Source organism: Neoarius graeffei, chromosome 13 (genome assembly GCF_027579695.1).
Source record: "Neoarius graeffei isolate fNeoGra1 chromosome 13, fNeoGra1.pri, whole genome shotgun sequence".
In the NCBI taxonomy this organism is placed as follows: Eukaryota; Metazoa; Chordata; class Actinopteri; order Siluriformes; family Ariidae; genus Neoarius; species Neoarius graeffei.
In genome coordinates, this window is record NC_083581.1 from 21332539 (window position 1) to 21356866 (window position 24328).

The following is a 24328-nucleotide window of genomic DNA, read 5'->3' on the forward strand; positions in this document are numbered from 1 at the left end:
AGCTGACTATGGGCGAAAGGCGGGGTACACCCTGGACAAGTCGCCAGATCATCACAGGGATGACACATAGACACAGACAACCTAAGGTCAATTTAGAGTCACCAGTTAACCTAACCTGCATGTCTTTGGACTGTGGGGGAAACCAGAGCACCCGGAGGAAACCCACACGGACACAGGGAGAACATACAAACTCCACACAGAAAGGCCCTCGCCGGCCACAGGGCTCGAACCTGGACCTTCTTGCTGTGAGGCGACAGCGCTAACCACTACACCACCATGCCACCCAGAAGTTAGATATAAACTTTTAAATTATATATTTATGATATACAGTGGCATGCAAAAGGTTGGGCACCCTTGCTGAAAATGTCTGTTACTGTGAATAGTTAAGTGAGCAGAAGATGAACTGATCACCAAGAGGCATAAAGGTAAAGACGAGACATTTCTTTTCAGCGTTTTATGCAGGATTTGTGTATTATTTTTGTTTTGTACAATTGGAGAGTGAAAAAAGAAAAGGAACACCATGCGAAAGTTTGGGCACCCCAATAGTTCTCAGGTAACTTTTACCAAGGTTCCAGACCTTAATTAGCTTATTGAGCTGTGGCTTGTTCAAAGTCTTCATTAGGAAAGGTCAGATGGTGCAGATTTCAAAGCTGTAAAAATTCTTTGACTCCTCAAACATGTCCCTAAAATCAACAGCCATGGGCTCCTCTAAGCAACTCCCTAGCATTCTGAAAAATAAAATAATTGATGCTCACAAAGCAGGAGAAGGCTACAAGAATGTAGCAGTGTTTTCAGGTTGCCATTTCCTCAGATTGTAATGTTATTAAAAATGGCAGTTAACAGAAACAGTGGAGATCAAGATGAGGTCTGGAAGATGAAGAAAACTTTCTGAAAGAACATTTTGCTCGTTGAATTGCGAGAAAGGCAAATAAAAACCCCTGTTTGACTGCAAAAGACCTTCAGAAAGATTTAGCAGACCCTGGAGTGGTGGTGCACTGTTCTACTATGCAGCGACACCTGAACAAATATGACCTTCATGAGAGAGTCATCAGAAGAAAACCTTTCCTGTGTCCTAGCCACAAAATTCAGTGTCTGAAGTTTGCAAATGAACATCTCAGCAAGCCTGATGCATTTTGGAAACAAGTCCTGTGGACTGATGAAAATAGAACTTTTTGACCACAATGTGCAAAGGTATGTTTGGAGAAAAAAGGGTGCCAAATTCCAGGAAAAGAACACCTCTCCAACTCTTAAGCATGGGTGTGGATCAATCATGCTTTGAGGTTGTGTTACAGACAGTGGCACAGGGCACATTTCATTGGTCGAGGTAAGCATGGATTCGAATAAATACAAGCAAACTCTGGAAGCAAACATCACACCATCTTTAAAAAAGTTGAAGTTAAAAAGAAGATGGATCCTACAATAAGACGATGATCCAAAACACACCTCAAAATCTACAATGGAATACCTCAAGAGGCACAAGCTGAAGGTTTTGCCACGGCCCTCAGAGTCCCCTGACCTAAACATCATTGAAAATCTGTGGACAGATCTCAGAAGAGTAGTGCATGCAAGACAGCCCAAGAAACTTCTAGAACTGGAAGCCTTTTGCAAAGACGAATGTGCAAAAATCCCCCAGGTAAGAACTGAAAGATTATTAGCTGGCTACAAAAAGTGTTTACAAGCTGTGATACTTGCCAAAGGGGGTGTTACTAAGTACTGACCATGTCAGGTGCCCAAACTTTTGCTTCAGGTTCTTTTCATTTTTTGGTATCTTACACCTGATGGAAATAAAAATGTAATCTTGCGGAAAATATTAAAGAAATGTGTCATCTTTACCCTTATGCCTTTTGGTGATCAGTTCATCTTCTGCTCACTTAACTATTCATAGTAACACACATTTTCAGCAAGGGTGCCCAAACTTTTGCATGCCACTGTATATTATTCACTGTGCACCCCAAAAATACCGCCACTGCAGTAAGTGTTAGAACGCATAAATAAATTGCCACTATTTCTTTGATAATGGCATCTCATCAATGTTTATGGTTCCAGATAAACAAATTTATAACCACTCACCATATCTGCTGATGGATGTACGGGAAATGCTGGCTGTGGGAGGAATGTTGTAGGAGGAGGTCTGCTTTGGAACCAGCGCCACTACAGAGCGGTCTGAGACCTGCACAAAGACAAAGAATGGCCTGGTACTAAAGTGAATAAAGGAGCATTTTCAGTGACTTAATGAAGCATAAAGAAAATAATAGCAAAACCATTGATACATGATATTAGAAATAAACCAGCAAACACAAAGAAAAGCTTCACAATTTCATGTGGTAGATGCAGCACTTCTGTTCAAGAGTCGAGAGTCATTTCATGGTTTCTGACTCCACAAACTGTCAGTGCAGTGTGAGGCAATTAGAAGAGTAGTGAGGCAAATAGTTTATCTGCTGATAAAACAAGTGAATGTTCCTCTGCATACATTAGAGCTGAGAGAACAGAAGCCCAGTCAAAACGCAGCACATACATGCTGAGAGTCCTCTTCATCCACACTGATAGTCTTCAGTGGTTTTCAGACGCAGAAACTACTTTGTTACTTTAAAGTAAGGACTATTTGGGAAGATTTGTACATGACAAAAGTATTACTGAACTTGAACACTTGTACTCTTACACAAATAAATTTCCAAGAGAACAAAACATACTTTTGACTCATACTCATACATTTTCATTTACCTTCAAAACCCTTGTCACAAATCTCAAACAGCATGGGAATTTATTTATTTATTTATTTATTTATTTATTTATTTTTCATTAAATAAGATGTTGCCTTTGCTGAAGTTTCATACTGATTCATACAGAATGAGGCTTATCATTTGCCTCCCATATTAAAATGAATGATTCACCTTTAAAATTTGATATCAAAGCTAAAGAAGTATGTTGAGTTAGCTTTAAGTTTGGTAAATGAGGTAAAGCTTTAGTTATGAAGTTTAGCGAGTTAATGTAGCTAGATATATAGTTTTTGCTTTTAAAAATGGCTTGCTTTATTAGCTAGTAAAGTTTCATTCCAAAGTCAAATTCGTGGTTTAAGTTTGGTTGAATTTTGAGTTAACAGAATATTTAACTTATGCATTTCTAAATTAACTGGTTAGTCATGCTGAATCATCATGTGTATGGAGGTGATGGTGTGGATTTCTTCTAAAGAAAGAGACAGATAAGGGCAGAGCATATGAACTCGAGCACATGGACAATGGAGTAGGGGTAAGAGAGGAACAGGATATACACAGCAATATATAAATTGGAACCCGATAAAGAGATTTAATGATAGAAATCTAAAGGAAAGAGCTGGTTAGAGACAGAAACTTTTTGTCAGGCCTCTGAAAGCCATTGCTGATTTTCCAGATCGCCAAAATGGAGAGTTAAGGCTGATTAACTGATTATCTACGTGTCACGTCTGTACCTGCTCGCACTCAAGACTCCACTTCCCAGAGTTCACAGCCGTCTCCAAACATGGCTGCGATAACCAACCTGCAGCATGCCACCCTCCATCTCCGTAATACTGATTATCGCTAACACCTGTTCCCAATCTCACTTCATCACTGCACAGTATACACTCACTGACCATTTTAATAGGAACTTGTTCTTGATTCTAAGATTCCTGTTCTTGACTGCAGGAGTGGAACCCAATGTGGTCTTCTGCTATTGCATGCTGAAATGCTTTTCTGCTCACCACGGTTGTAAAGAGTGATTATATGAGCTGCTATATCCTACCTGGCAACTTGAACTACTCTGGGCATTTTCCTCTGACCTCTCTTATCAACAAGGCATTTCCACCCACAGAACTGTCACTCACTCAATGTTTTTTTTTTTTTTTCGCACCATTCTGTTTAAACTCTAGAGACTGTGGTGTGTGAAAACCCCAGGAGATCAGCAGTTTCTGAAATACTCAACCCAGTCCATCTCGCACCAACACCCATGCCACAGTGAAAGTCACAGAGATCACAATTTTTCCTATTCTGATGTTTGAAGTGAACATTACCTGAAGCTCTTGATTTGTATCTGCATGATTTTATGCATTGTGCTGCTGTCAAGGGATTGGCTGATTAGATAACTGCATAAAACAGCAGGTGGATGAGTGTTCTTAATAAAGTGGCTGGTGAGTGTATAAGGACTCTCAGTACAAACATTCAGTGTGAAGTAAACACTCATTGTTCCCTTGCCTTATACCAACCAATGCATGCTCACTTCCTGGTTATCAATATTGTTCTGTAGTATTGATTTGCACTTTTTGTCTCTACCTGTGATATCCTGTTTCACTCTGCCTTTGATTCACAAACTGGATTTGTTTACCAACTTGCCTTGAATAAACTCTGCTATTCATCTGTCTAAATTCATCTGTCGCCTGCATTCCTGACATTGTGTAGAATCTACACTGCAGGTACAGCATTGAGACTCATGCAGGGTGAAGTGTGTGTGTGTGTGTGTGTGTGTGTGTGTGTGTGTAGTTGTGGTCAGAAGTTTACATATGGTGACATGAATGTCATCTTGGATATGAATGTCATAGCAATATTTGGGCTTTCAGTAATTATTAGTGATGCAGTGCAAAGCACAGCATCACTATTGTAGCCTGGGAAATCCCATGCTGCTTTGCACAATCGTTCCGATCTGAAAAGACAGCATGGAAACTATGGTCTAAAGGCTCGCCTGAGTTAGGGAGCCAATCAGAGAGTGGGGAGGGGTGGAAAGACGGTGACGCGTACTACTCAACAAACGGAAGCTTGTAGTTTATTTGGGACTGTTTACGGATCACATTTAACATGGCGGCGAGCGATACGAACCAAACTTTCGATCAAGCTTTAGACACTGTTCTGAATAGTTTAGAGCGAAAGTTTGTTTTAAAAAAAGAACAGCGTTTGGCGTTACAGTCTTTCTTCGCCTCTTCGTCTTCTTCGTCGCTCTAACTACGTCACCAGGTACAACTGCCATGATTGGCCATGGGCTACGTATACGCCAAATGATAGACATTCGCAACGTCCAATAAATGGCCGTTGACAATCGTAAACCACACCTCCCCTACGAGAAATTCAATAGGCGGATTCCAGACCATATTTCACTTGTGATATGGTCTGGTGTTAACCAGACTATCACTATTGTTCTTCTGCGTGTTTCTTCTTCTTATACTTATTCATCGTCCGTACAAATTTCGGCTCTTAATAACCCAATAACCGTACGTCGCACACATACAAACAATATATCAAAATGTGCGGCTCGATCGGACTCGGTATGCTATTACTTTGTTCATCAGAATACGATTTTTTCGCGACGTAGTCGCGAAAAAATTGTCCAAAATTCCCCATTCATTTTCTATGGAATTAATTGAAAAACAACACACTTTTTCAAACATCCGCTGCTCTAGCATGCTTTCACCTAGAGACATGATTCAAACTTCAAAATGTAGGAAAACTTCTCCTCTGTGGATCTGCCATTCAACTTCTTTGCTAGGGTCTCTACTTTTGGATCAGTCCCAGCTAAAACACCATGTGGGTGCCTGGACAAAAATCAGGCTTTATAATGGGTGTCTATTGCGTTACACACCAGTGGAGCTCAGGAATTTAGAGTGTAGGCAGCCTGAAAAAAAGCTCAAACGTTCTCTTTTAAACTGTGATTTCAGCCACAATTCTCACTCTACACACATAATTTTCTCAAAAGTAGTAGCCACACTTGTCCTGCTTCACACAATGTGTCTACCTAAATGATAGGATTTACAGTTTTTGAATGAGAAGCCTGAAAGTAAGGAGAGGACAGGCGCGCTTCCCCATAGACTCCCATTATAAACGTGACAGAAAAGTCACTCGTCTTTAACTCGCTCTAGTGACCTCATTTTTTACACTACAGACAAAAAAAATTACATCATTGTGTTCAGGAGAGCCTTGTGGCGCTCACTGTGAAATAATTTTGTGAATATCTCCTTCCGTTTTCGTGTAAATCCCCGTTGTTTGGGGGGGTCCCCCCTGAGGAAAAACTGCCCTTTTTTTTGTGCTTCTCTGTCTCTCTGCTCGCAGCGCGCGGGTAGGGTAGGGGCTGCTCGCTCTCTCACATACACACACACACAGGAGGGAGGGGCTGCTCCCTCTCAGAGAGACACAGGCTTGAAGCATAATGGCAAGTCTCACATTCACACAGTACACCTAAGCTCCAGCATCTGTGACTGCTACGCGCACTGCATCACTCTCACAATTTCCCCCGGGGAATTGTCGACTCTAGTTTCTTTTAACTTTTTAACTGTTTTTTTTTATGTGGCAGAATGTACAGCATACATCTTGAATTTAAAAAAACACTAGAATTTGCTGCACAAGTTTTAATTTTCTTTGGGTTTTCTGAAATCAACACGGTCAAAAATTTACATATGCTTACTTAGAGTATTAATTCAGAGGTGCTCAAACTTCCAAAATGTCTCTTATCTTGCCAAGGCATCTTAAATTCTTAACTTCCTGTTAGTGATCATGATTGACTACAGCTGGTAGCTTCTCTGTGCCTTCATAAAAAGGGTTTGTTTACAGCACTCATTGGATTGACCAACACACAGTAAAATGGGAAAGTCCAAGGAGCTCAGTGCAGATCTGAGAAAGAGGATCGCAGGAATGTCTCTTGGAGCCATTTCTAAACAACTGCAAATTCCTAGATCAGTTAAAACAATTGTATCCAAGTTATTGTGAGGTGTAGTCACTTTGCCAAGCCACTTTGCTTCAAGAAAACCAAAACTGTCACCCTCAGTTGAAAGGAAACTGGTTTGGATGGTCAGGAACAACCTGGGAACCACCATGGCACAGCCCTGCCATGAACTGGAAGTTGATGGATCACTGTCTACCATTCAGATCACCATGGACTAAGAGGCTGCTATCCAAGAAATAACCCCCTGCTCCAAAATTGACAACTTCAAGCTTAACTAAAGTTTGAAGCTGACCACACGGACAAAGAAAACATCTTCTGGAGGATAGCTGTATGGTCAGATGAGACAAAGATTAAGTTGTTTGGCCACAATGGGGCACTGTACCAGCTGCTGGTGGTGGTAGGATCATCATGGTCTGGGGCTGTTTTGCTGCCAGTGGAACTGGTTCATTGCACAAAGTGGATTGAATAATGAAGAAGGAGGACTACCTCAGAATTATTCAGCATAAACCAGAAACTTGAACACGACTTGGGACTTGGGAGTTACAACAAGACAACTCAAACACACATCAGAGCTGGTTGTGGAGGATAAAGCAGGCTAATATTCAGCTTAAAACAAGTCCTGACTTCAACCCTATTGAAAATATATGGACCGTGCTTGTAAGTTGAGTCCATGCCAAGAAAAAAATAATAACAATTGAACTCAACCAATTCTACCATGAAGAGTCATGAAATATCCAACCAGAATTCTGCCAGAAGATTCTCATCTCATCTCATTATCTCTAGCCGCTTTATCCTTCTACAGGGTCGCAGGCAAGCTGGAGCCTATCCCAGCTGACTACGGGCGAAAGGCAGGGTACACCCTGGACAAGTCGCCAGGTCATCACAGGGCTGACACGTAGACACAGACAACCATTCACACTCACATTCACACCTACGGTCAATTTAGAGTCACCAGTTAACCTAACCTGCATGTCTTTGGACTGTGGGGGAAACCGGAGCACCCGGAGGAAACCCACGCGGAGAACATGCAAACTCCACACAGAAAGGCCCTCGCCGGCCCCGGGGCTCAAACCCAGGACCTTCTTGCTGTGAGGCGACAGCGCTAACCACTACACCACCGTGCCGCCCTGCCAGAAGCTTGTTCATGGTAAACAAAAATGTTTGATCAAGGTGAATCTTGCGAAGAGACATTTTACCCAAATATTAGGTGTCCTGTATGTACATTTTTGACCCACTATGTATAATTTTGACCCTGTGTTGATTTCAGAAAACCCAAAGAAAATTAAAACTTGTGCACAAAATTCAAGTGGTTTTTTTTTAATTAAAGATGTATGCTGTACATTCTGCCACAGAAAAGGAACAGTTCAAAGAAATTACTGAAAGCCCAAATATTGCCATGACATTCATAGCCAAGATGACATTCAAGTCACTGTATGTAAACTTCTGACCACAACTATGTATGTATGTATGTGTGTGTGTGTGTATATATATATATATATATATATATATATAAAAAACCAGTCAAAAGTTTGGAAACACCTTCAAATTCGATGTTTTTATTTTTTTTTTCCTACATTGTAAATTAATACTGAAGTCATCCAGACTATGCAGCAACACGTAAGGAATCATTTAGTAAACTTTAAAATGTTAATCAAACCAAAATATGTTTTAGATTTTAGATTCTTCAAAGTAGGCACCTTTTGCTTTGATTACAGCTTTGCAGACTCTTGACATTCTCTCAATCAGCTTCATGAGGTAATCACTCGAAATGGTTTTCCAACAGTCTTGAAGGAGTTCCCAGAGGTGCTGAACACTCGTTGGCTGCTTTGCCTTCACTCTGCGGTCCAACTCAACCCAAACCATCTCAATTGGGTTTAGATCAGGTGATTGTGGAGGCCACGTCATCTGACGAAGCACTCCATCACTCCATCACCCTCTTTTTTGGTCAAATATCCCTTACATGGCCTAGAGGTGTGTTTTGGGTCATTGTCCTGTTGAAAGACAAATGATGGGCCCACTAAGCGCAAACCAGATGGAATGGCATGTCGCTGCAGAATGCTGTGGTAGCCATGCTGGTTAAGTGTGCCTTCGATTTTGAATAAATCGCCAACAGTGTCACCAGCAAAGCACCCCCATACCATCACACTTCCTCCTCCATACTTCGCTGTGGGAACCACACATGTACCGGTAGGAACCACCTTTTCTGCGTCTTACAAAGACATGGCGATTGGAACCAAAAATCTCAAATTTGGCCTCATCAGACCAAAGGACAGATTTCCACTGGTCTAATGTCCATTCCTTGTGTTCTTTGGCCCAAGCTATTCTCTTCCTCTTGTTGTTCTTCCTTAGAAGTGGCTTCTTTGCAGCAATTCGACCATAAAGTCCAGATTCACGCAGTCTTCTCTGAACAGTTGATGTTGAGATGTGTGTGCTACTTGAACTCTGTGAAGCATTTAGGTGGGCTCTTATCTGGGGTGCTGTTAACTTGCGGTTTCTGAGGCTGGTAACTCTGATGAACTTATCCTATGCAACAGAGGTAACCCTAGGTCTTCCTTTCCTGGGGCTGTCCTGATGAGAGCCAGTTTCATCATAATGCTTGATGGTCTTTGTGACTGCACCTGGGGATACTTTCAAAGTTCTTGATATTTTTCGGACTGAATGACCTTGTTGGTAACTCGCCAGCGCCCCCTATAACGATCCCACAATTTCCTTGCGCGCTCCACCCGGATGTGACGTGAAGTGGAACTGCTTTAACTGTATCGAGAGCGCCTCGATTCGCTCTCTCATGTTCTGACTACTGGAGTGGTCGGACGGACTGTAGGCACGCTCGCCTACAGTGTTGAGACTAACCGCTATTGTCTGAGAACAGCCTGTTCAAATTAGTTTCGGCCGAACTTTTGAACGACCCGCTAAGTTTCAGCGATATAGTGGTTTCGATTCTAAACCTTTGCAAAGTTTAACTACAGTTAAGTAGTTTTCCACGCTAAGAGGCATTTGCGGACAGCTTCGCTCCTCTCAGCCTTTTTCTCGTCGACGCATCACCGGAGGTTTCTCCTGAAGCACCGTGGGCCAGCTAGGCCTTCATCTCCCTGCTTCGTTAGCCGCGGTTGGACGCAACGCGCCGCTAACCTCCTCTCCTCGGACTGCGACCCTCAGCGCGGACATCGGAGAAAGAACTTCCATCGCATTGAGTAGGCACTTGGGCAAATTTTTAATTTGTAGCTTATTCAGATGGTTGTTAGGGTCATGTTTAAGCTTTGAGCTATTTAGCATACCCGCTCAGACACGGAAGGTGTTTGTTTGTTTTTATTGTTTGTTTTGGTTCTGTTTTTTTTTTTTTCTTTGAACTTGTTAGACAGGGTATCTTGCATGATATCTTTCCTTAACTCCATTGCTAGCTTCCCTATCTGATTAGCAGCGCAGCGACAAGTTTGTTATTTTAAGCTCCGAGGCTAGACCGCTACAAGGCCTAGTTCTCTCCATCCAACACACATACACACTCTCTCACACTCTTTCTCTCTCTCTCTCTCTCTCTCTCTCTCTCTCTCGCGTTGAGTTCTTTGCCTAGATAGTCTGTTGGAAATTGTTGTTAAGTGCAGTGTTTGGATCCAGCTGTAGCGTGGTCAGATTCTCCTTAGCAACTTATTGCTAGCTACCTCAGGGTGATACGCTAGCTGGTAGGCTTGTGTTCTCGACTAGGCCTGCAGGCGCCATTTTTCCGACGCCATTTTGATACCTTCCTCATTGAGTTACCTGTGATACGACACCTAGGCACTGACCGCCATTTTGTTTAAGCATTGCCAGAGTGGCTAGCATTAGCATCTGCCCACAGATACCTACACAAAGCACACATTAGCCACAGAGCTAATCCTTTGTTCTATTTAGCTAACATTCCTTTGTTTTAGCTAACATTCCTTTGTTTTAGCTAACGACAAGCTAGGTCACACACACACACACACACACACGCATCGGCTTGCCCTAGCCTCACACACACGCACACACAAGGGATTCTTTTCTTTTTTTTTTCCTTCTATCTCTTTCTCTCTCTCTTTCCCTCAAATTTATAGTCCAGGTGTAATTGTTCCATTGTTTTGTCTTGTTATTACCTTTGCTGACATTGAATGTATTTTGAGTTTATTATTATTAGTGAGTAGTAGACAAATAAAAGCTAATAAAATTGAATTGCATTTTACTTGTTCCTGTTGTTTATTCACAAGGTCAACTATTTAGAACTCCTTTTTCCTTCAGAATTTAGCTTTTGTATACAACTGGGTTTCCCATCTAATACAGAGCTACCATTAATCTTGAGTGTAACCATTCACGGTGAGTATTAAGATTAATAATTTAAGATTTTATGAGACTGATCTTTATTTATAAATTGATTAATTTAATTATCAATTATCACATAATTTATAATTTAATTAATCCCAATTCAACCTACATTAAAGTGGTGCCCCGTGTGAGGAATAGTTTAATGACCTTGTGAATTTCTCAACAATAACTTGTAAACTGCTGTATACCCAAAATCAACTGCCAAGGTATAACACAGATGACTTTAATGGTGAATCATTAACAGTGTGTTAATCACAGAACTGAAATTCAGCTGCCAACCACAGTTAGCTGATAAACTGGTTTAATTGATTAGTACCTTAGAGTAATATCTAATCCAAGTACTTAAGTAATATTATTAATAATCATTATTATTAACTAATTATTAATTGAGCTAATTAATACAAGTGAAACATTAGTGAAAACAAAGTAGCTAAGAAACCACATCAATTATTTAGCAACTTGGATTAAATTAAATTCTAACCTAATCAACCCCTAGTATTAATTTCCTTTAAGTTAATTAATACATTTCGAACAAAATGTCGCGTTCCCCATCAAGGGAGTCAGAAGGGCCCCTCCTCTCTCTCTTCGACGTTGTAGGCGATTTAGGCCAAGTCCCGGAGGATAGGAGAAATTACTTCTGTGATCTGGACCAAAAGGCTCGCTTTGATGAAATACACATAGCCGTTAGGGAACTTAAGGAGCGTACTATGACTCTTCCAGAAGGGCTACCCAAATTGTTCATGATCTACTATAAGGAAATGGAACATGTGTGTATGACCCTCGAACAAGAGAAAAGAACACTAAAACGACAACTGGCCGAAGCTCAAAGGAGAGCAGAAAGCGCGGAGAGTAGCCTCGTGGGCCTGAGAGCCACACAAGATGAACTAAAGCGCGAAATAGAATACCTCAGAGAAGAAGTGACGCAAGCACGTCGCTCAGATGAGGGATCGGCCAAACCCTCCCAAGAACAGAGTTCCGCTCTGGAGGAGGAAGAACCTGAGCTTAGAACGGTAGATCAGACACCGCACTCAAGCTCAACTCGCGTGAAAGTCGCGCGATCGCCACCTCGTGGCGCTGGGAGTTTTTACTTTACTCCCCACTACACCCCCTCGCGCTTCAATATCGCTGCAGCCTCTAGCCCGCAGAAAACGCCGCGCTACGTACCCTCGGACTCCTCTGACGGAGAGGCCGCCTACAAGCCGAAACGCAGACATAGGCGATATGAGAGCAGCTCAAATAGCGAAGACAGCGAGGACCCCTACGGGTCAAAATCAAAACGCCTCGTCGCAGAACGCAAAACTAGGATCCGCCAAATCGACGTCCTTGCGAAAGACATAGAGCGTTTTGAGCCGGAAAATCATAGACACCGAAGCGTTAATGATTATTTCCGGGAAATCGAGCGTAGCCTCCTGGACCTGCCAGAGGCTACGTCGCATGAAAAGGCCAGACTAGTCTGGAAAACTTTAGGTAGCGGCGTACGAGCATTCGTTGAGACCCTACCGCAGTCAGTCCTCGACAACTACAAGAAAATACGTAAGTACTTGAAAGAGGAATACTCGTTGTACGAGGACGAGACTGCTGTGACGATGGGTGCTATTCTGATCAGACAGAAACGAAGCGAACACCCTCGCGAGTACTGCCGTCGGCTCCGCGCAGCGTACTTTCAGGGCAGAAGCGAGCCCGGGCTAGAGGAAGATCGCAACTTCAAGTCCCTCTTCCTCCATAACCTTCACCCGTGCATCCGTAACCAAGTAACACTCGCGTGTCGCCAGCGCCCCCATACTATGAGAGAAATGCGTCGCACCGCACAACTAACGTGGGAGACGTTCGTCCGACCCACAGACCGCCACGAGGACGATCCCAGAGTCCTCAGCCTATATGAGCAGGAAGATCAGTCCTTAGGCCTAGAAGGGGGTGAAGCCCCAAACCGCGGGCCCCCTTGGGCGAACCCAAACCCCGGCCACCAGACGTCGAGTCAACCCAAAGGTAACTGGAAAGTTCGACAAGCTGGAGCCAAGGGGGAACAGGGCCCCAACGCCAAAGGACAAGGTAACCGCAAACCTGGCAGTCACGGCCCTAAATCTCAGAATAGCGGACAGTCAAGGCCCCATCGCAACTCCTCTCGAAGGGAGCGGAGCCCTAAGCTAGCTACCGCTAAACAAGCCAACCAAGAGCCACTTGGGATGGCAGAACTGAGGGCTGAATTAGCACGGATTAAACAAGCCAACCAAGAGCCGCTTGGGATGGCAGAATTGAGGACCGAATTAGCACGGGTTAAACAACTGCTGAGCAATAAGAACAGGAAGGGTAAGCCGAGCAAGGACAGGGACGAACCGTCAGCATGACTAGGCCGGGACCCATCCCCACCACCACCGCGTGTCTACCTCGTGGGGTGGGGAAAGGACCCCTGCCCAATAGGCAGCGATGAGTTGAAACCACCCCCTCCGTTAGTGAAGCCTGACCCGCAGGATGCACCCCTGACGCAGTTTCTTGGAGATTTGGTTAGGAAAGGCAACGCCAAGCGTATCTATACCCCAGTGGTGGTAGAAGGCAACGTTTCCCTCCAAGCTCTCTTGGATACCGGGTCAGAAATCACCCTGATGTGTTCCAAAGTCTTCGCAGAGGTTTCTGATGCGCGGCGCGCGCAAGGTAGACCCATCAGAACCGAACGTTGTGACGTCAACTTGGTTAGCTTCACCCAGAATCAAGCCCCAGTAACAACCATTGCATGGTTAGAACTCACCTTCCAGGGCATGTCCATCACTCACCCCACTTACATCTGCTCTGTTGGTGTAGAACCGTTCCTCATTGGCCAAGACCTACTAGATAGGCTAGCGCCCCTCATTGACTGTCGTCGTGGGCAACTGTGGGCCCAGGTCGCGTCCCCACAGACCCCAGATCCTCGTCGTCACGATCGAGCCTGTTGCGATGAAGTTAGGGTGGAGGCTACTCCACCGATAGCTGAGTCAGGGCAGGTCCCCGAGAACCTCGAGACCACTCCGCTCCACCCTGAGCCGAGTCAAGACGCACCAAACTCAACCGACACTCCTCTCAACCGCAACGCGCTTGATGGCCACCCGTCTTTCCTTTGCTTTCTTGGTGAATCTGCCCCAACCAGGTACTACCCCTGGATATCTGGCAACATTATTGTCAACGGCGTCACGGCACCTGGCGTCAGGTTAGCGCTTTGGTCAGAGAAGTCAGCCATCAGCCAAACGTGGTTCGACATAGTGCGTCAGAGCACTCCTTCCCCTGTCTTTGTGCAGAAGAGCCACCGGCTACTGTCAGCCGAACAACCCCAGAGCCCCATCAAAGCCACAGGCGTCTGCGCCGTGTCGCTCGCCATCGGTCAGAGAGAATTCCTTCATTTCTTGAGTGTCGTCCCCGGACTTCCTGACCCACTGGTCATTGGGGCAGACATCTTGGTCAGACTGGGAGCCCAACTGGACCTAGTCAACCGGGTCATCTGGACCCAAGCCGACGCTGCTAAGCACCCGTTCCAAGCTGACCTGGAACAAATGCGGTCAGGACAAACGATTCCCCAAGCCTGCCATGTCGCTAGCGAATTTGACATTGTCATTCCCGCTAGGACTGCTGGTTCCCCTCTTAAGCTGGTCATCATGAAAGACCAACAGTTTCGTAGCTCCCAGGCGTTCTTCCAGCCTCTCAGATTCTTCATGGAGCTCGATTTAGCCGTGTGTGGGACTCCGCTGCTTGAAGTGAGTCATCGTTCCGCTTACCTCCTGGTTCAAAACTCCACGCGGGACGCCATCACGATCCCCGCCCGTCGGCCTTTAGGCCTTCTGATAGACCAGGCATTCCATGACTTTGAACTCACCATTCCAGTCATCGGTGAGCTGCCAACGCCGGACACTCATTCCGATCCAGTGGAACCTCCCTGGATCACTCTTCCTTTCCACATGATCCACGTCGAACCTCACGACATGCTTCGCGACGAGCGCATAGTCATGACCAGAACTGACACCCCGAAACACATGCTGGTGTATGCTCTTGCCACGCAATCGAGCAACGACACCCCTGCAACTGAGGTCGTTGATTCAGCTCTAGGTGAACCGTACCCAGGCTTTGAACGAGAAGTTCAACAACAGCTGGTGAAAGCTGACAGCCTGACCACGGACGCCCAGAGACGACAGCTCCGTGAACTGTTCTACGACTTCAAGGCGATCTGGGCGCGAGATTCCAATGACTGCGGAGTCACGGACATCCACACCGTCCGAATCCCAACAGATCCGAACGCTCCACCGACGTTCGTGCGGCAATACAAAATCCCGTTAGCCGCATACGACTCAATACAAGAAACACTGGACACTCTGCTGGAAAAGCAGATCATTCGTGAGTGTAACTCGACTTACAACTCCCCCTTGTGGCCGGTGCTGAAACCGAACGGCAAGTGGCGTCTCACCATTGACTATAGGCAGCTGAACAAGCAAGTGCCCTTGTCAAGATGGCCCATGATCCATCTGGATCAAGAACTTGCCAAGGTGAAGGGTGCAAAGTTCTTCTCCACCGCCGACGTGGCGAGTGGATTCTGGACCATGCGCGTGGATCCAGCTGACCAGCACAAGCTGGCCTTTTCCTTTGGGAACCGCCAGCTAACTTTCAACCGATGTCCGTTCGGCTACGCGAACTCCCCCGCTGAATTCAACATCTTCTTGCATAAGGCAATGAGCGATGCCGCAGCTCGTGGCAACTTGATCTATGTCGATGACATCCTCATTAGGTCACAGACTTTTGATGCACACCTCGAAGAGATACGCCATGTTCTGTCTCAGCTGTCCAGAGCAGGAGCGAAGCTCTCTGTCACCAAAGGGCAGTGGTGTCGCACCAAAGTTGAATACGTTGGACTGTGCGTCGGGCCAGATGGCATTGAACCCCAGTCAGGGAGGGTGCGGGCTATCCAAGACATCAAAGCCCCATCCAACGTACCCGAACTCAGGAGCTTCTTAGGGGTCTGCAACTACTCCCGACAGTTCATTGAGGACTACGCGGACATAGCACGACCGCTCACCGAGCTCCTCCGGAAGGATAAACCCTTCCAGTGGAGTGACCCTCAAGAACTCGCGTTCAAGAGCATGAAGCAGAAGCTCTGCTCCGCTCCCTGCCTCGCGTATCCCGACAAAGACAAACCGTTCTTCTTGGAGGCTAGTTTCTCCACCCACTGCCTGAGCGCTGCACTGTCACAGCAGCATGACAAAGATCGCCGTGTCGTAGCATACGCCAGTCGGCCCCTCAGTGCTGTGGAGTTTAAATTTTCAGACTGCGAAAAAGCCCTGCTGGCCACGGTCTGGGCCGTTGAACACTTTCGCAGTTACATTGGTGGCCAGAAGGCGGTGATAGAGACCAATCATCAACCGGTCTCGTTCTTGAACAGCCAGAGGCTGAGAGAGGGAAGAGTTTCGAACAGTCGCATCGCAGCTTGGATGATGGCACTACAGGGCTACGACGTCGAGGTGAAGTACGCCCAGAACCACAAGATGGTGCTTGGCCGAGGGCTGGCGGAATGCCAGCATTGCGACTGCGAGAATAGTCCAGATCAAACCGAACTAACAACCGTACCTGCTCTCCCCTCCGACCACCACTACTATGACGAGAACGTCTGCAAAGACCTCCCCACCGCTTACATAGATGGATGCTCATTCCATCATGAATGCAAAGTGCAAGCCGGTGTCGGTATCGTATGGGCGAACGGCCCTATACAAGGGAAATACCAACACCGACTCGGGGCTAAGACTAGCCAATATGCGGAGGTAGCAGCCGTGCTCATCGTCCTGCAACAAGCTGCCCGTGAGAACATCAAGCGGTTAGTCCTCTGCTCTGATTCAAATTATGCCAGGCATAGCTTCGTCTCACACTTTCCCTCGTGGAAGGTGCAGGACATGAAAAATGCAAGGGGCAAGGAAGTGAAACACTCCGAACTCTTCCTAGCATGCGATCGACTCGTAACCGAACAGGGAATGTGCGTCTATTGGAAGAAGGTGAAGGGACATTCTCAAGTCCCAGGACCTGACAAAGTCGGTAACGATGAGGCAGATGGCCTCGCCAAAGCGGGAGCCGTAGACGGCCCCCTTTGGGAATTCCAGCCGCCATGGCTTCCCGAGACGCCACGCCATGACGTAACCGCGATTACTCGCCGACAGGCTAGAGCAGGTCAAACTGACGCAGTACCCCAAGCAGGAACAGTGCAACTCGGCCGACTGCCCCAGGATGCCGACCTGGTGTCTATGCAGGAAAGGGATCCCGTGATCCACCAAATCCGTAAGTTCCTTGCGGACCCCGTGGCGTCCCCAATTTCCCCACAAGAGTTGCAACAGTCCCGAGACTTAAATCACCTTCACAATCTCAAAAACGGCTTAAAACTCGAGAAAGGACTCCTGGTGTACACACCACGCAACCAGGGACCTCCCCGGTGGGTCGTGCCCACAGATCATAGGGGGGTCATGTTGCAGTACGCTCATGACAGCCCGTGCGGGGGCCATAGGAACGCTCAGGCGACCTACCAGACACTCCAACAGATTGTCTATTGGCCCTTCATGATTCAGGACGTTACTGAGTATGTCAAAGGGTGTTTGATTTGCTGCCAATTCCGACCAGCCCAACCGTTGAACCGCGCCCCACTGCAAAGCAAAGGCATCTCATTCCCCTGGTCTAATCTCCAGATAGACTGGGTCGGACCAGTGCCGAAATCGGCTCGAGGTAATAAGTATCTCCTGACCGTCACTTGCGCGTTCACGAAGTGGGTGGAATGCTTGCCCGCCCCAAACGAAACCGCAGAGACCACCGCTCTCCTTCTTATGAACCATGTGTTCAGCCGTTGGGGCTTGCCCCTATCCATTGATTCCGACCGAGGTACTCATTTCACCGCAGAGGTCATGAGAGTGTTGTGGGAGATGCTCGGAGTCGAGGCAAAATTCCACATCGCGTATCATCCTCAGTCTTCTGGTCAGGTCGAACGCGCCAACCAAACCATCGTGAGCATGCTTCGCAAGTATGTTAGCCACCATGGCAAAGATTGGGACATCAAACTCCCTCTGGTGCTGATGGCCATTCGGTCCACTCCTCACCGCACCACCGGAGTCACCCCGTTCGAAATGATGACTGGCCGTGAAATGGTTCTTCCCTTACACCTCCTCTACCGACCAGAGGACCTAAGCGTCGCCACTGCGTACACCGCACACCAGTACGTCACCGACTTGCAACGCCACTTGCAGGCCACATTTGCGTGGGCCCAGGAACACCTCGAAAAGAGTGCGAAAGGACAGAAAGCTTACTACGACAGAAAGGCGACACACCGTGAGTACGAAGTAGGCGACAGAGTCCTATACTTCAATTTCACCAAACCGGTAGGAGTAGCCAGAAAATTCTTACCCCGTTGGTCCGGTCCTTTCGAAATCGTCGGTAAACTGTCCCCCGTCGCCTACCGCATCAAAACTTCGAAGCCCAGCCAGGCGCCTTCGTATAGATGGGTCCATAGCAACCAAATAAAGCTTTTTGAGCAGTCCACACTCCATAGGGGGGTGGACAAACAATAAGTTATAGCCTGCCCAACTTAGTTGCATGCCTCTCAATCCATAAGCGTGCATCTATAAGTAACCACCCTCGTTACCACTCAAATCGGAATAACAAACTCCTGTATGTTGCAGAATGGCCCCTCTCTGGATCCTCGGCATCTTCCTAGTCCTGCAGACCACATTGGCCGGTAACATAGTGGAACCAGGTCCGCCGAGTGGCATCGTTCTCCAAGATGCCCCAGGACTGCTCCTCACCAATTGCCGCGTCCATACCCAGCGCGTGTACACCCGCCTCGATCCTTGGGACGTGTACCGTAAGCATTTTAGATCGCCCACACAAACAAACCTCGAAACCGGGCCTGACTCCGAGATTGGGTCCAACATCGAACACGCCAAGCGTACCACAGTTCACATGCTCGAACAGTTACAGAAGTTCATAGTCACTGAGGAGGAACTCAGCGGCAAAACACGCCCTAAACGGTTCCTCGGAGGACTACTTACTGCTGCATCCGCCATTGGCTCTCTGTTCTCAATGGGCCTCTCTGCCGTTAACACCGTTAGCCTAACCGCGGTCAAACGAGAAATGAACATTCTTAAGGAAGAAATGCCAGAAATCCAGGGTAGACTACTAACTCAACAGGAGGAGCTGCAGGGCCTAGGCAAAACCCTGCAGGGAACCATACTAACCGTTAACATGCATTCTACATTAATCAAGAACACCGTACATGCCGTAGACAGGCTAGCAGCAATCATGAGAAGCGAAGTCAAGTACGTCCGAGTTATCCGAGACCTAATGCAGGACCTGATGAGAGAAGTAAGTAGCTCTCTCAGCACCCTGAGTGGAGGTAAAATCCCACCATATTTGATACCCCTCAGCATGGTTGACAGCATACTCCGATCTACTACCACGACTAACGTTTACTCATCACAGATTCATCTGGCTTATAGTCTTGGCAGTGCTATCCCCATTTTTGTGAACCCTCAAAACCTAGAAATAGGCTTCATCCTCAATCTCCCCGTTATTGAACGGCAAAACATATACAGAATCAAATCTGTCCTTAATGTAGGTTTCTGGAACAACGACGTACACGTACGTTTGCAGACACCTCCCACCATAGCCTATCACGATGACAACCCCTCTATCTACCTCGTCCCTAACTTAGACATGTGCATCTCTACCAAAGATATCCACTGGGTCTGCCCCAGCAATCCCTTTATCCGAGACACCACAGACCGTCTCTGTGGATTGACAAAAGTCCCCGAGCAGAAGTGTGCAGGCAAATTGTCTATTAAAGATGAAGGAATAGGAACTAGAGTAGAAAGAGCTGGTAATCGGTGGCTAATCAACACTCCCCAAACTGAGATTCTGGTATCATATGATCAACATAACACTGCCACTAGAATGAAGATCCCTAACGAAACCTCTCTCCTAAGTGTCCCACTAGGAGCCACTGTTCACGTGGGTGACATCACCCTCCATCACCTTAGCGCTGACCAGTATGAGACCGAGATAGAAATGCCCGATGCCTTCCCAGGTCACGAACTTGAGATAAACTCCACCCTCCAAGCACAACTACTGCTGGAAGGGACCAAAACCGTGCAATTCGATCTTAAGCCCACTGGCATCGCTACCACTTTCTTGAATAACCGCGCAAACCCTTCGTCCGATCAAGGATCTTTAATAAGCCGAATTGCGCTGGGATTTCTAGCTAGCGGTTGGGTTATCACAGTCTTCATAGCCATCACTCTACACAGGTACATACTGACACTACACCGCAAACTGGACAAAACGATCTACGCACCTGAGAAATTAGATCGTGGCATTGTCCGATTCTCCATCAGGCCTAAGGCCTCCACTAACTTTCTTGAAGAGTAGGCTTGCTAACACGCTAACTAACCCCTCTTTTCCATTTTCCTTTATGGAGTTTTGATTATTTTTGTTTGCTGTGTGAAATATTGTATGTAGAAGGTAGTTAAGTAGCCATAGTGTAATTGTTTTCATGTCCAAGTGCCTATGCTTTCATGCCCAAGTGCCTATGCATCTTATGGACTGTATGAAATGAATTGAACTGTTGAACTGTGTCTGAAAGACTTTTCACAGAAAGGACCCTTGGAACTACCTCATTGTGGAACTACCTCATTGTGGAACTACCTCATTGTGGATTACTAGGGACCGTGGGTCGCAGACTAAACACCATGTGCCCATAGGGTATCACTCCTTTCAGCGCCTATGGCCAAGGGGGGAATGTTGGTAACTCGCCAGCGCCCCCTATAACGATCCCACAATTTCCTTGCGCGCTCCACCCGGATGTGACGTGAAGTGGAACTGCTTTAACTGTATCGAGAGCGCCTCGATTCGCTCTCTCATGTTCTGACTACTGGAGTGGTCGGACGGACTGTAGGCACGCTCGCCTACAGTGTTGAGACTAACCGCTATTGTCTGAGAACAGCCTGTTCAAATTAGTTTCGGCCGAACTTTTGAACGACCCGCTAAGTTTCAGCGATATAGTGGTTTCGATTCTAAACCTTTGCAAAGTTTAACTACAGTTAAGTAGTTTTCCACGCTAAGAGGCATTTGCGGACAGCTTCGCTCCTCTCAGCCTTTTTCTCGTCGACGCATCACCGGAGGTTTCTCCTGAAGCACCGTGGGCCAGCTAGGCCTTCATCTCCCTGCTTCGTTAGCCGCGGTTGGACGCAACGCGCCGCTAACCTCCTCTCCTCGGACTGCGACCCTCAGCGCGGACATCGGAGAAAGAACTTCCATCGCATTGAGTAGGCACTTGGGCAAATTTTTAATTTGTAGCTTATTCAGATGGTTGTTAGGGTCATGTTTAAGCTTTGAGCTATTTAGCATACCCGCTCAGACACGGAAGGTGTTTGTTTGTTTTTATTGTTTGTTTTGGTTCTGTTTTTTTTTTTTTTCTTTGAACTTGTTAGACAGGGTATCTTGCATGATATCTTTCCTTAACTCCATTGCTAGCTTCCCTATCTGATTAGCAGCGCAGCGACAAGTTTGTTATTTTAAGCTCCGAGGCTAGACCGCTACAAGGCCTAGTTCTCTCCATCCAACACACATACACACTCTCTCACACTCTTTCTCTCTCTCTCTCTCTCTCTCTCTCTCTCGCGTTGAGTTCTTTGCCTAGATAGTCTGTTGGAAATTGTTGTTAAGTGCAGTGTTTGGATCCAGCTGTAGCGTGGTCAGATTCTCCTTAGCAACTTATTGCTAGCTACCTCAGGGTGATACGCTAGCTGGTAGGCTTGTGTTCTCGACTAGGCCTGCAGGCGCCATTTTTCCGACGCCATTTTGATACCTTCCTCATTGAGTTACCTGTGATACGACACCTAGGCACTGACCGCCATTTTGTTTAAGCATTGCCAGAGTGGCTAGCATTAGCATCTGCCCACAGATACCTACACAAAGCACACATTAGCCACAGAGCTAATCCTTTGTTCTATTTAGCTAACATTCCTTTGTTTTAGCTAACATTCCTTTGTTTTAGCTAACGACAAGCTAGGTCACACACACACACACACACACGCATCGGCTTGCCCTAGCCTCACACACACGCACACACAAGGGATTCTTTTCTTTTTTTTTTCCTTCTATCTCTTTCTCTCTCTCTTTCCCTCAAATTTATAGTCCAGGTGTAATTGTTCCATTGTTTTGTCTTGTTATTACCTTTGCTGACATTGAATGTATTTTGAGTTTATTATTATTAGTGAGTAGTAGACAAATAAAAGCTAATAAAATTGAATTGCATTTTACTTGTTCCTGTTGTTTATTCACAAGGTCAACTATTTAGAACTCCTTTTTCCTTCAGAATTTAGCTTTTGTATACAACTGGGTTTCCCATCTAATACAGAGCTACCATTAATCTTGAGTGTAACCATTCACGGTGAGTATTAAGATTAATAATTTAAGATTTTATGAGACTGATCTTTATTTATAAATTGATTAATTTAATTATCAATTATCACATAATTTATAATTTAATTAATCCCAATTCAACCTACAACCTTCATTTCTTAAAGTAACGATGAACTGTCGTTTTTCTTTACTTAGTTGAGTAGTTCTTGGCATAATATGGATTAGAACAGTCCTCAAATAGGGCCATTCACTGTATACCAACTCTACCTCTTCACAACACAACTGATGGTCTCAAACACATTAAGAGGTCAAGAAATTCAAGAAATTAACCCTGTGGAGTCTAGCTGTCCCCCACAGGGGACATTTCAATGTGTTCGATACAAACGCCTGGCTCTCTGCGAGTTTTTATCCTAGAAACATATGACAAGGCACAGCTGTAAACTGAAAGCCATTCCAGGTGACTACCTCGTAAAGCTGACTGAGAAAATGCCAAGATGTGCAAAGCTGTCATCTAAGCAAAAGGTGCCTACTTTGAAGAATCTAAAATCTAAAACATATTCTGATTTGATTAACACTTTTTTGTTTACCAAATAATTCCAGATATATTTCTTCATAATGTCGATGACTTTAGTATTAATCTACAATTCAGAAAATTTTAAAATAATGAAAAACCACTGAATTAGCGGGCGTTTCCAAACTTTTGACTGTACCGTATGTATGTATGTATGTATGTGTGTCTACCCACATACACTGGATATGAGCACTTGCACACTCTGGCTACTCTGCTACTAGGCTTTCAACTCATATACCGTGAGTAAAGAAAATGGCAGAGCATGTTGCTAAACCAACCAAGGACAAAATAATAACTCTACTCAAAAACAAAACCCCCAAAAATACAAAAAAAGCAACAAAATATGGAATAAAAGTATTTGATGGTAAGAACATATCTTTTTTTCGATAATTATTATTATAGCATTTTTCACAAATTGCTTCTCTCATTTCACCGGTTTGTTCACATTTATGTTTTTGTTGGACATTTTATATCAAGTTTTTATTTATCAAATTTGCAAAAAAATAAAAATAAATATGCTGTTTCTCAAAATCCAGTGAATGTAGACATAATCAAACACCTATTCCACTCAATCTCCTTGTACATGGCTTATAGCCAACTTGGTGCAACATACCTCATCGGCTATCAGCTCATGTATAACTTGATTTCATGGAAGGAATGTTTTATATATATATTAAAAAAAAAATCTCCTTCTCACCCCCGGCGGGGGGGTGGTATCCATGTCACCCTCAAGCTCGGGTCCTCTACCAGAGGCCTGGGAGTTTGAGGGTTCTGCGCAGTATCTTCGATGTTCCTAGGACTGCGCTCTTCTGGACTGAGGCTTCAGATGTTGTTCCTGGGATTTGCTGGAGCCACTCTCCCAGTTTGGGGGTTACTGCCCCAAGTGCCCCCACTACCACGGGGACCACGCAACCCTTGACCTTCCACATCCATTCCAGCTGCTCTTTCAACCCTTGATACTTCTCAAGTTTCTCATGTTCCTTCTTCCTGATGTTGGCATCAGCTGGGATCGCCACATCTATCACCACCACCCTCTTCTGCTCTTTGTCCACCACCACTATGTCCGGTTGGTTAGCCAGGATCTGTTTGTCAGTCTGGAAGCTGACGTCCCACAGAACCTTGGCCCTGTTGTTCTCAGCCACCTTCTGTGATATGGCCCATTGGGACTTGGGTACTTCTATTCCATACTGGTTGCAGATGTTCCTGTATACCATCCCAGCCACTTGGTTGTGCCTCTCCATGTACGCTGATCCAGCTAGCATCTTACACCCTGCTACTATGTGCTGGACTGTTTCAGGGGCTTCTTTGCACAGTCTGCATCTTGGGTCTGATCTACTCTGGTAGATCCTGGCCTCTATGGCTCTTGTG

At 45.7% G+C, this 24328-nt stretch overlaps 1 protein-coding gene across 2 annotated transcripts in view; it reads right to left on the reverse strand.

Annotated features, from left to right (window-relative positions):
* plxna2 (plexin A2) overlaps positions 1-24328 on the reverse strand; it is a 530875-nt gene that overhangs the window by 85431 nt on the left and 421116 nt on the right. For both annotated transcript variants that reach the window (XM_060937347.1, XM_060937348.1), the window contains exon 27: positions 2071-2170. In XM_060937347.1, coding sequence (XP_060793330.1) covers positions 2071-2170 — 100 coding nt within the window. The remainder of the gene's footprint in view (positions 1-2070; positions 2171-24328) is intronic.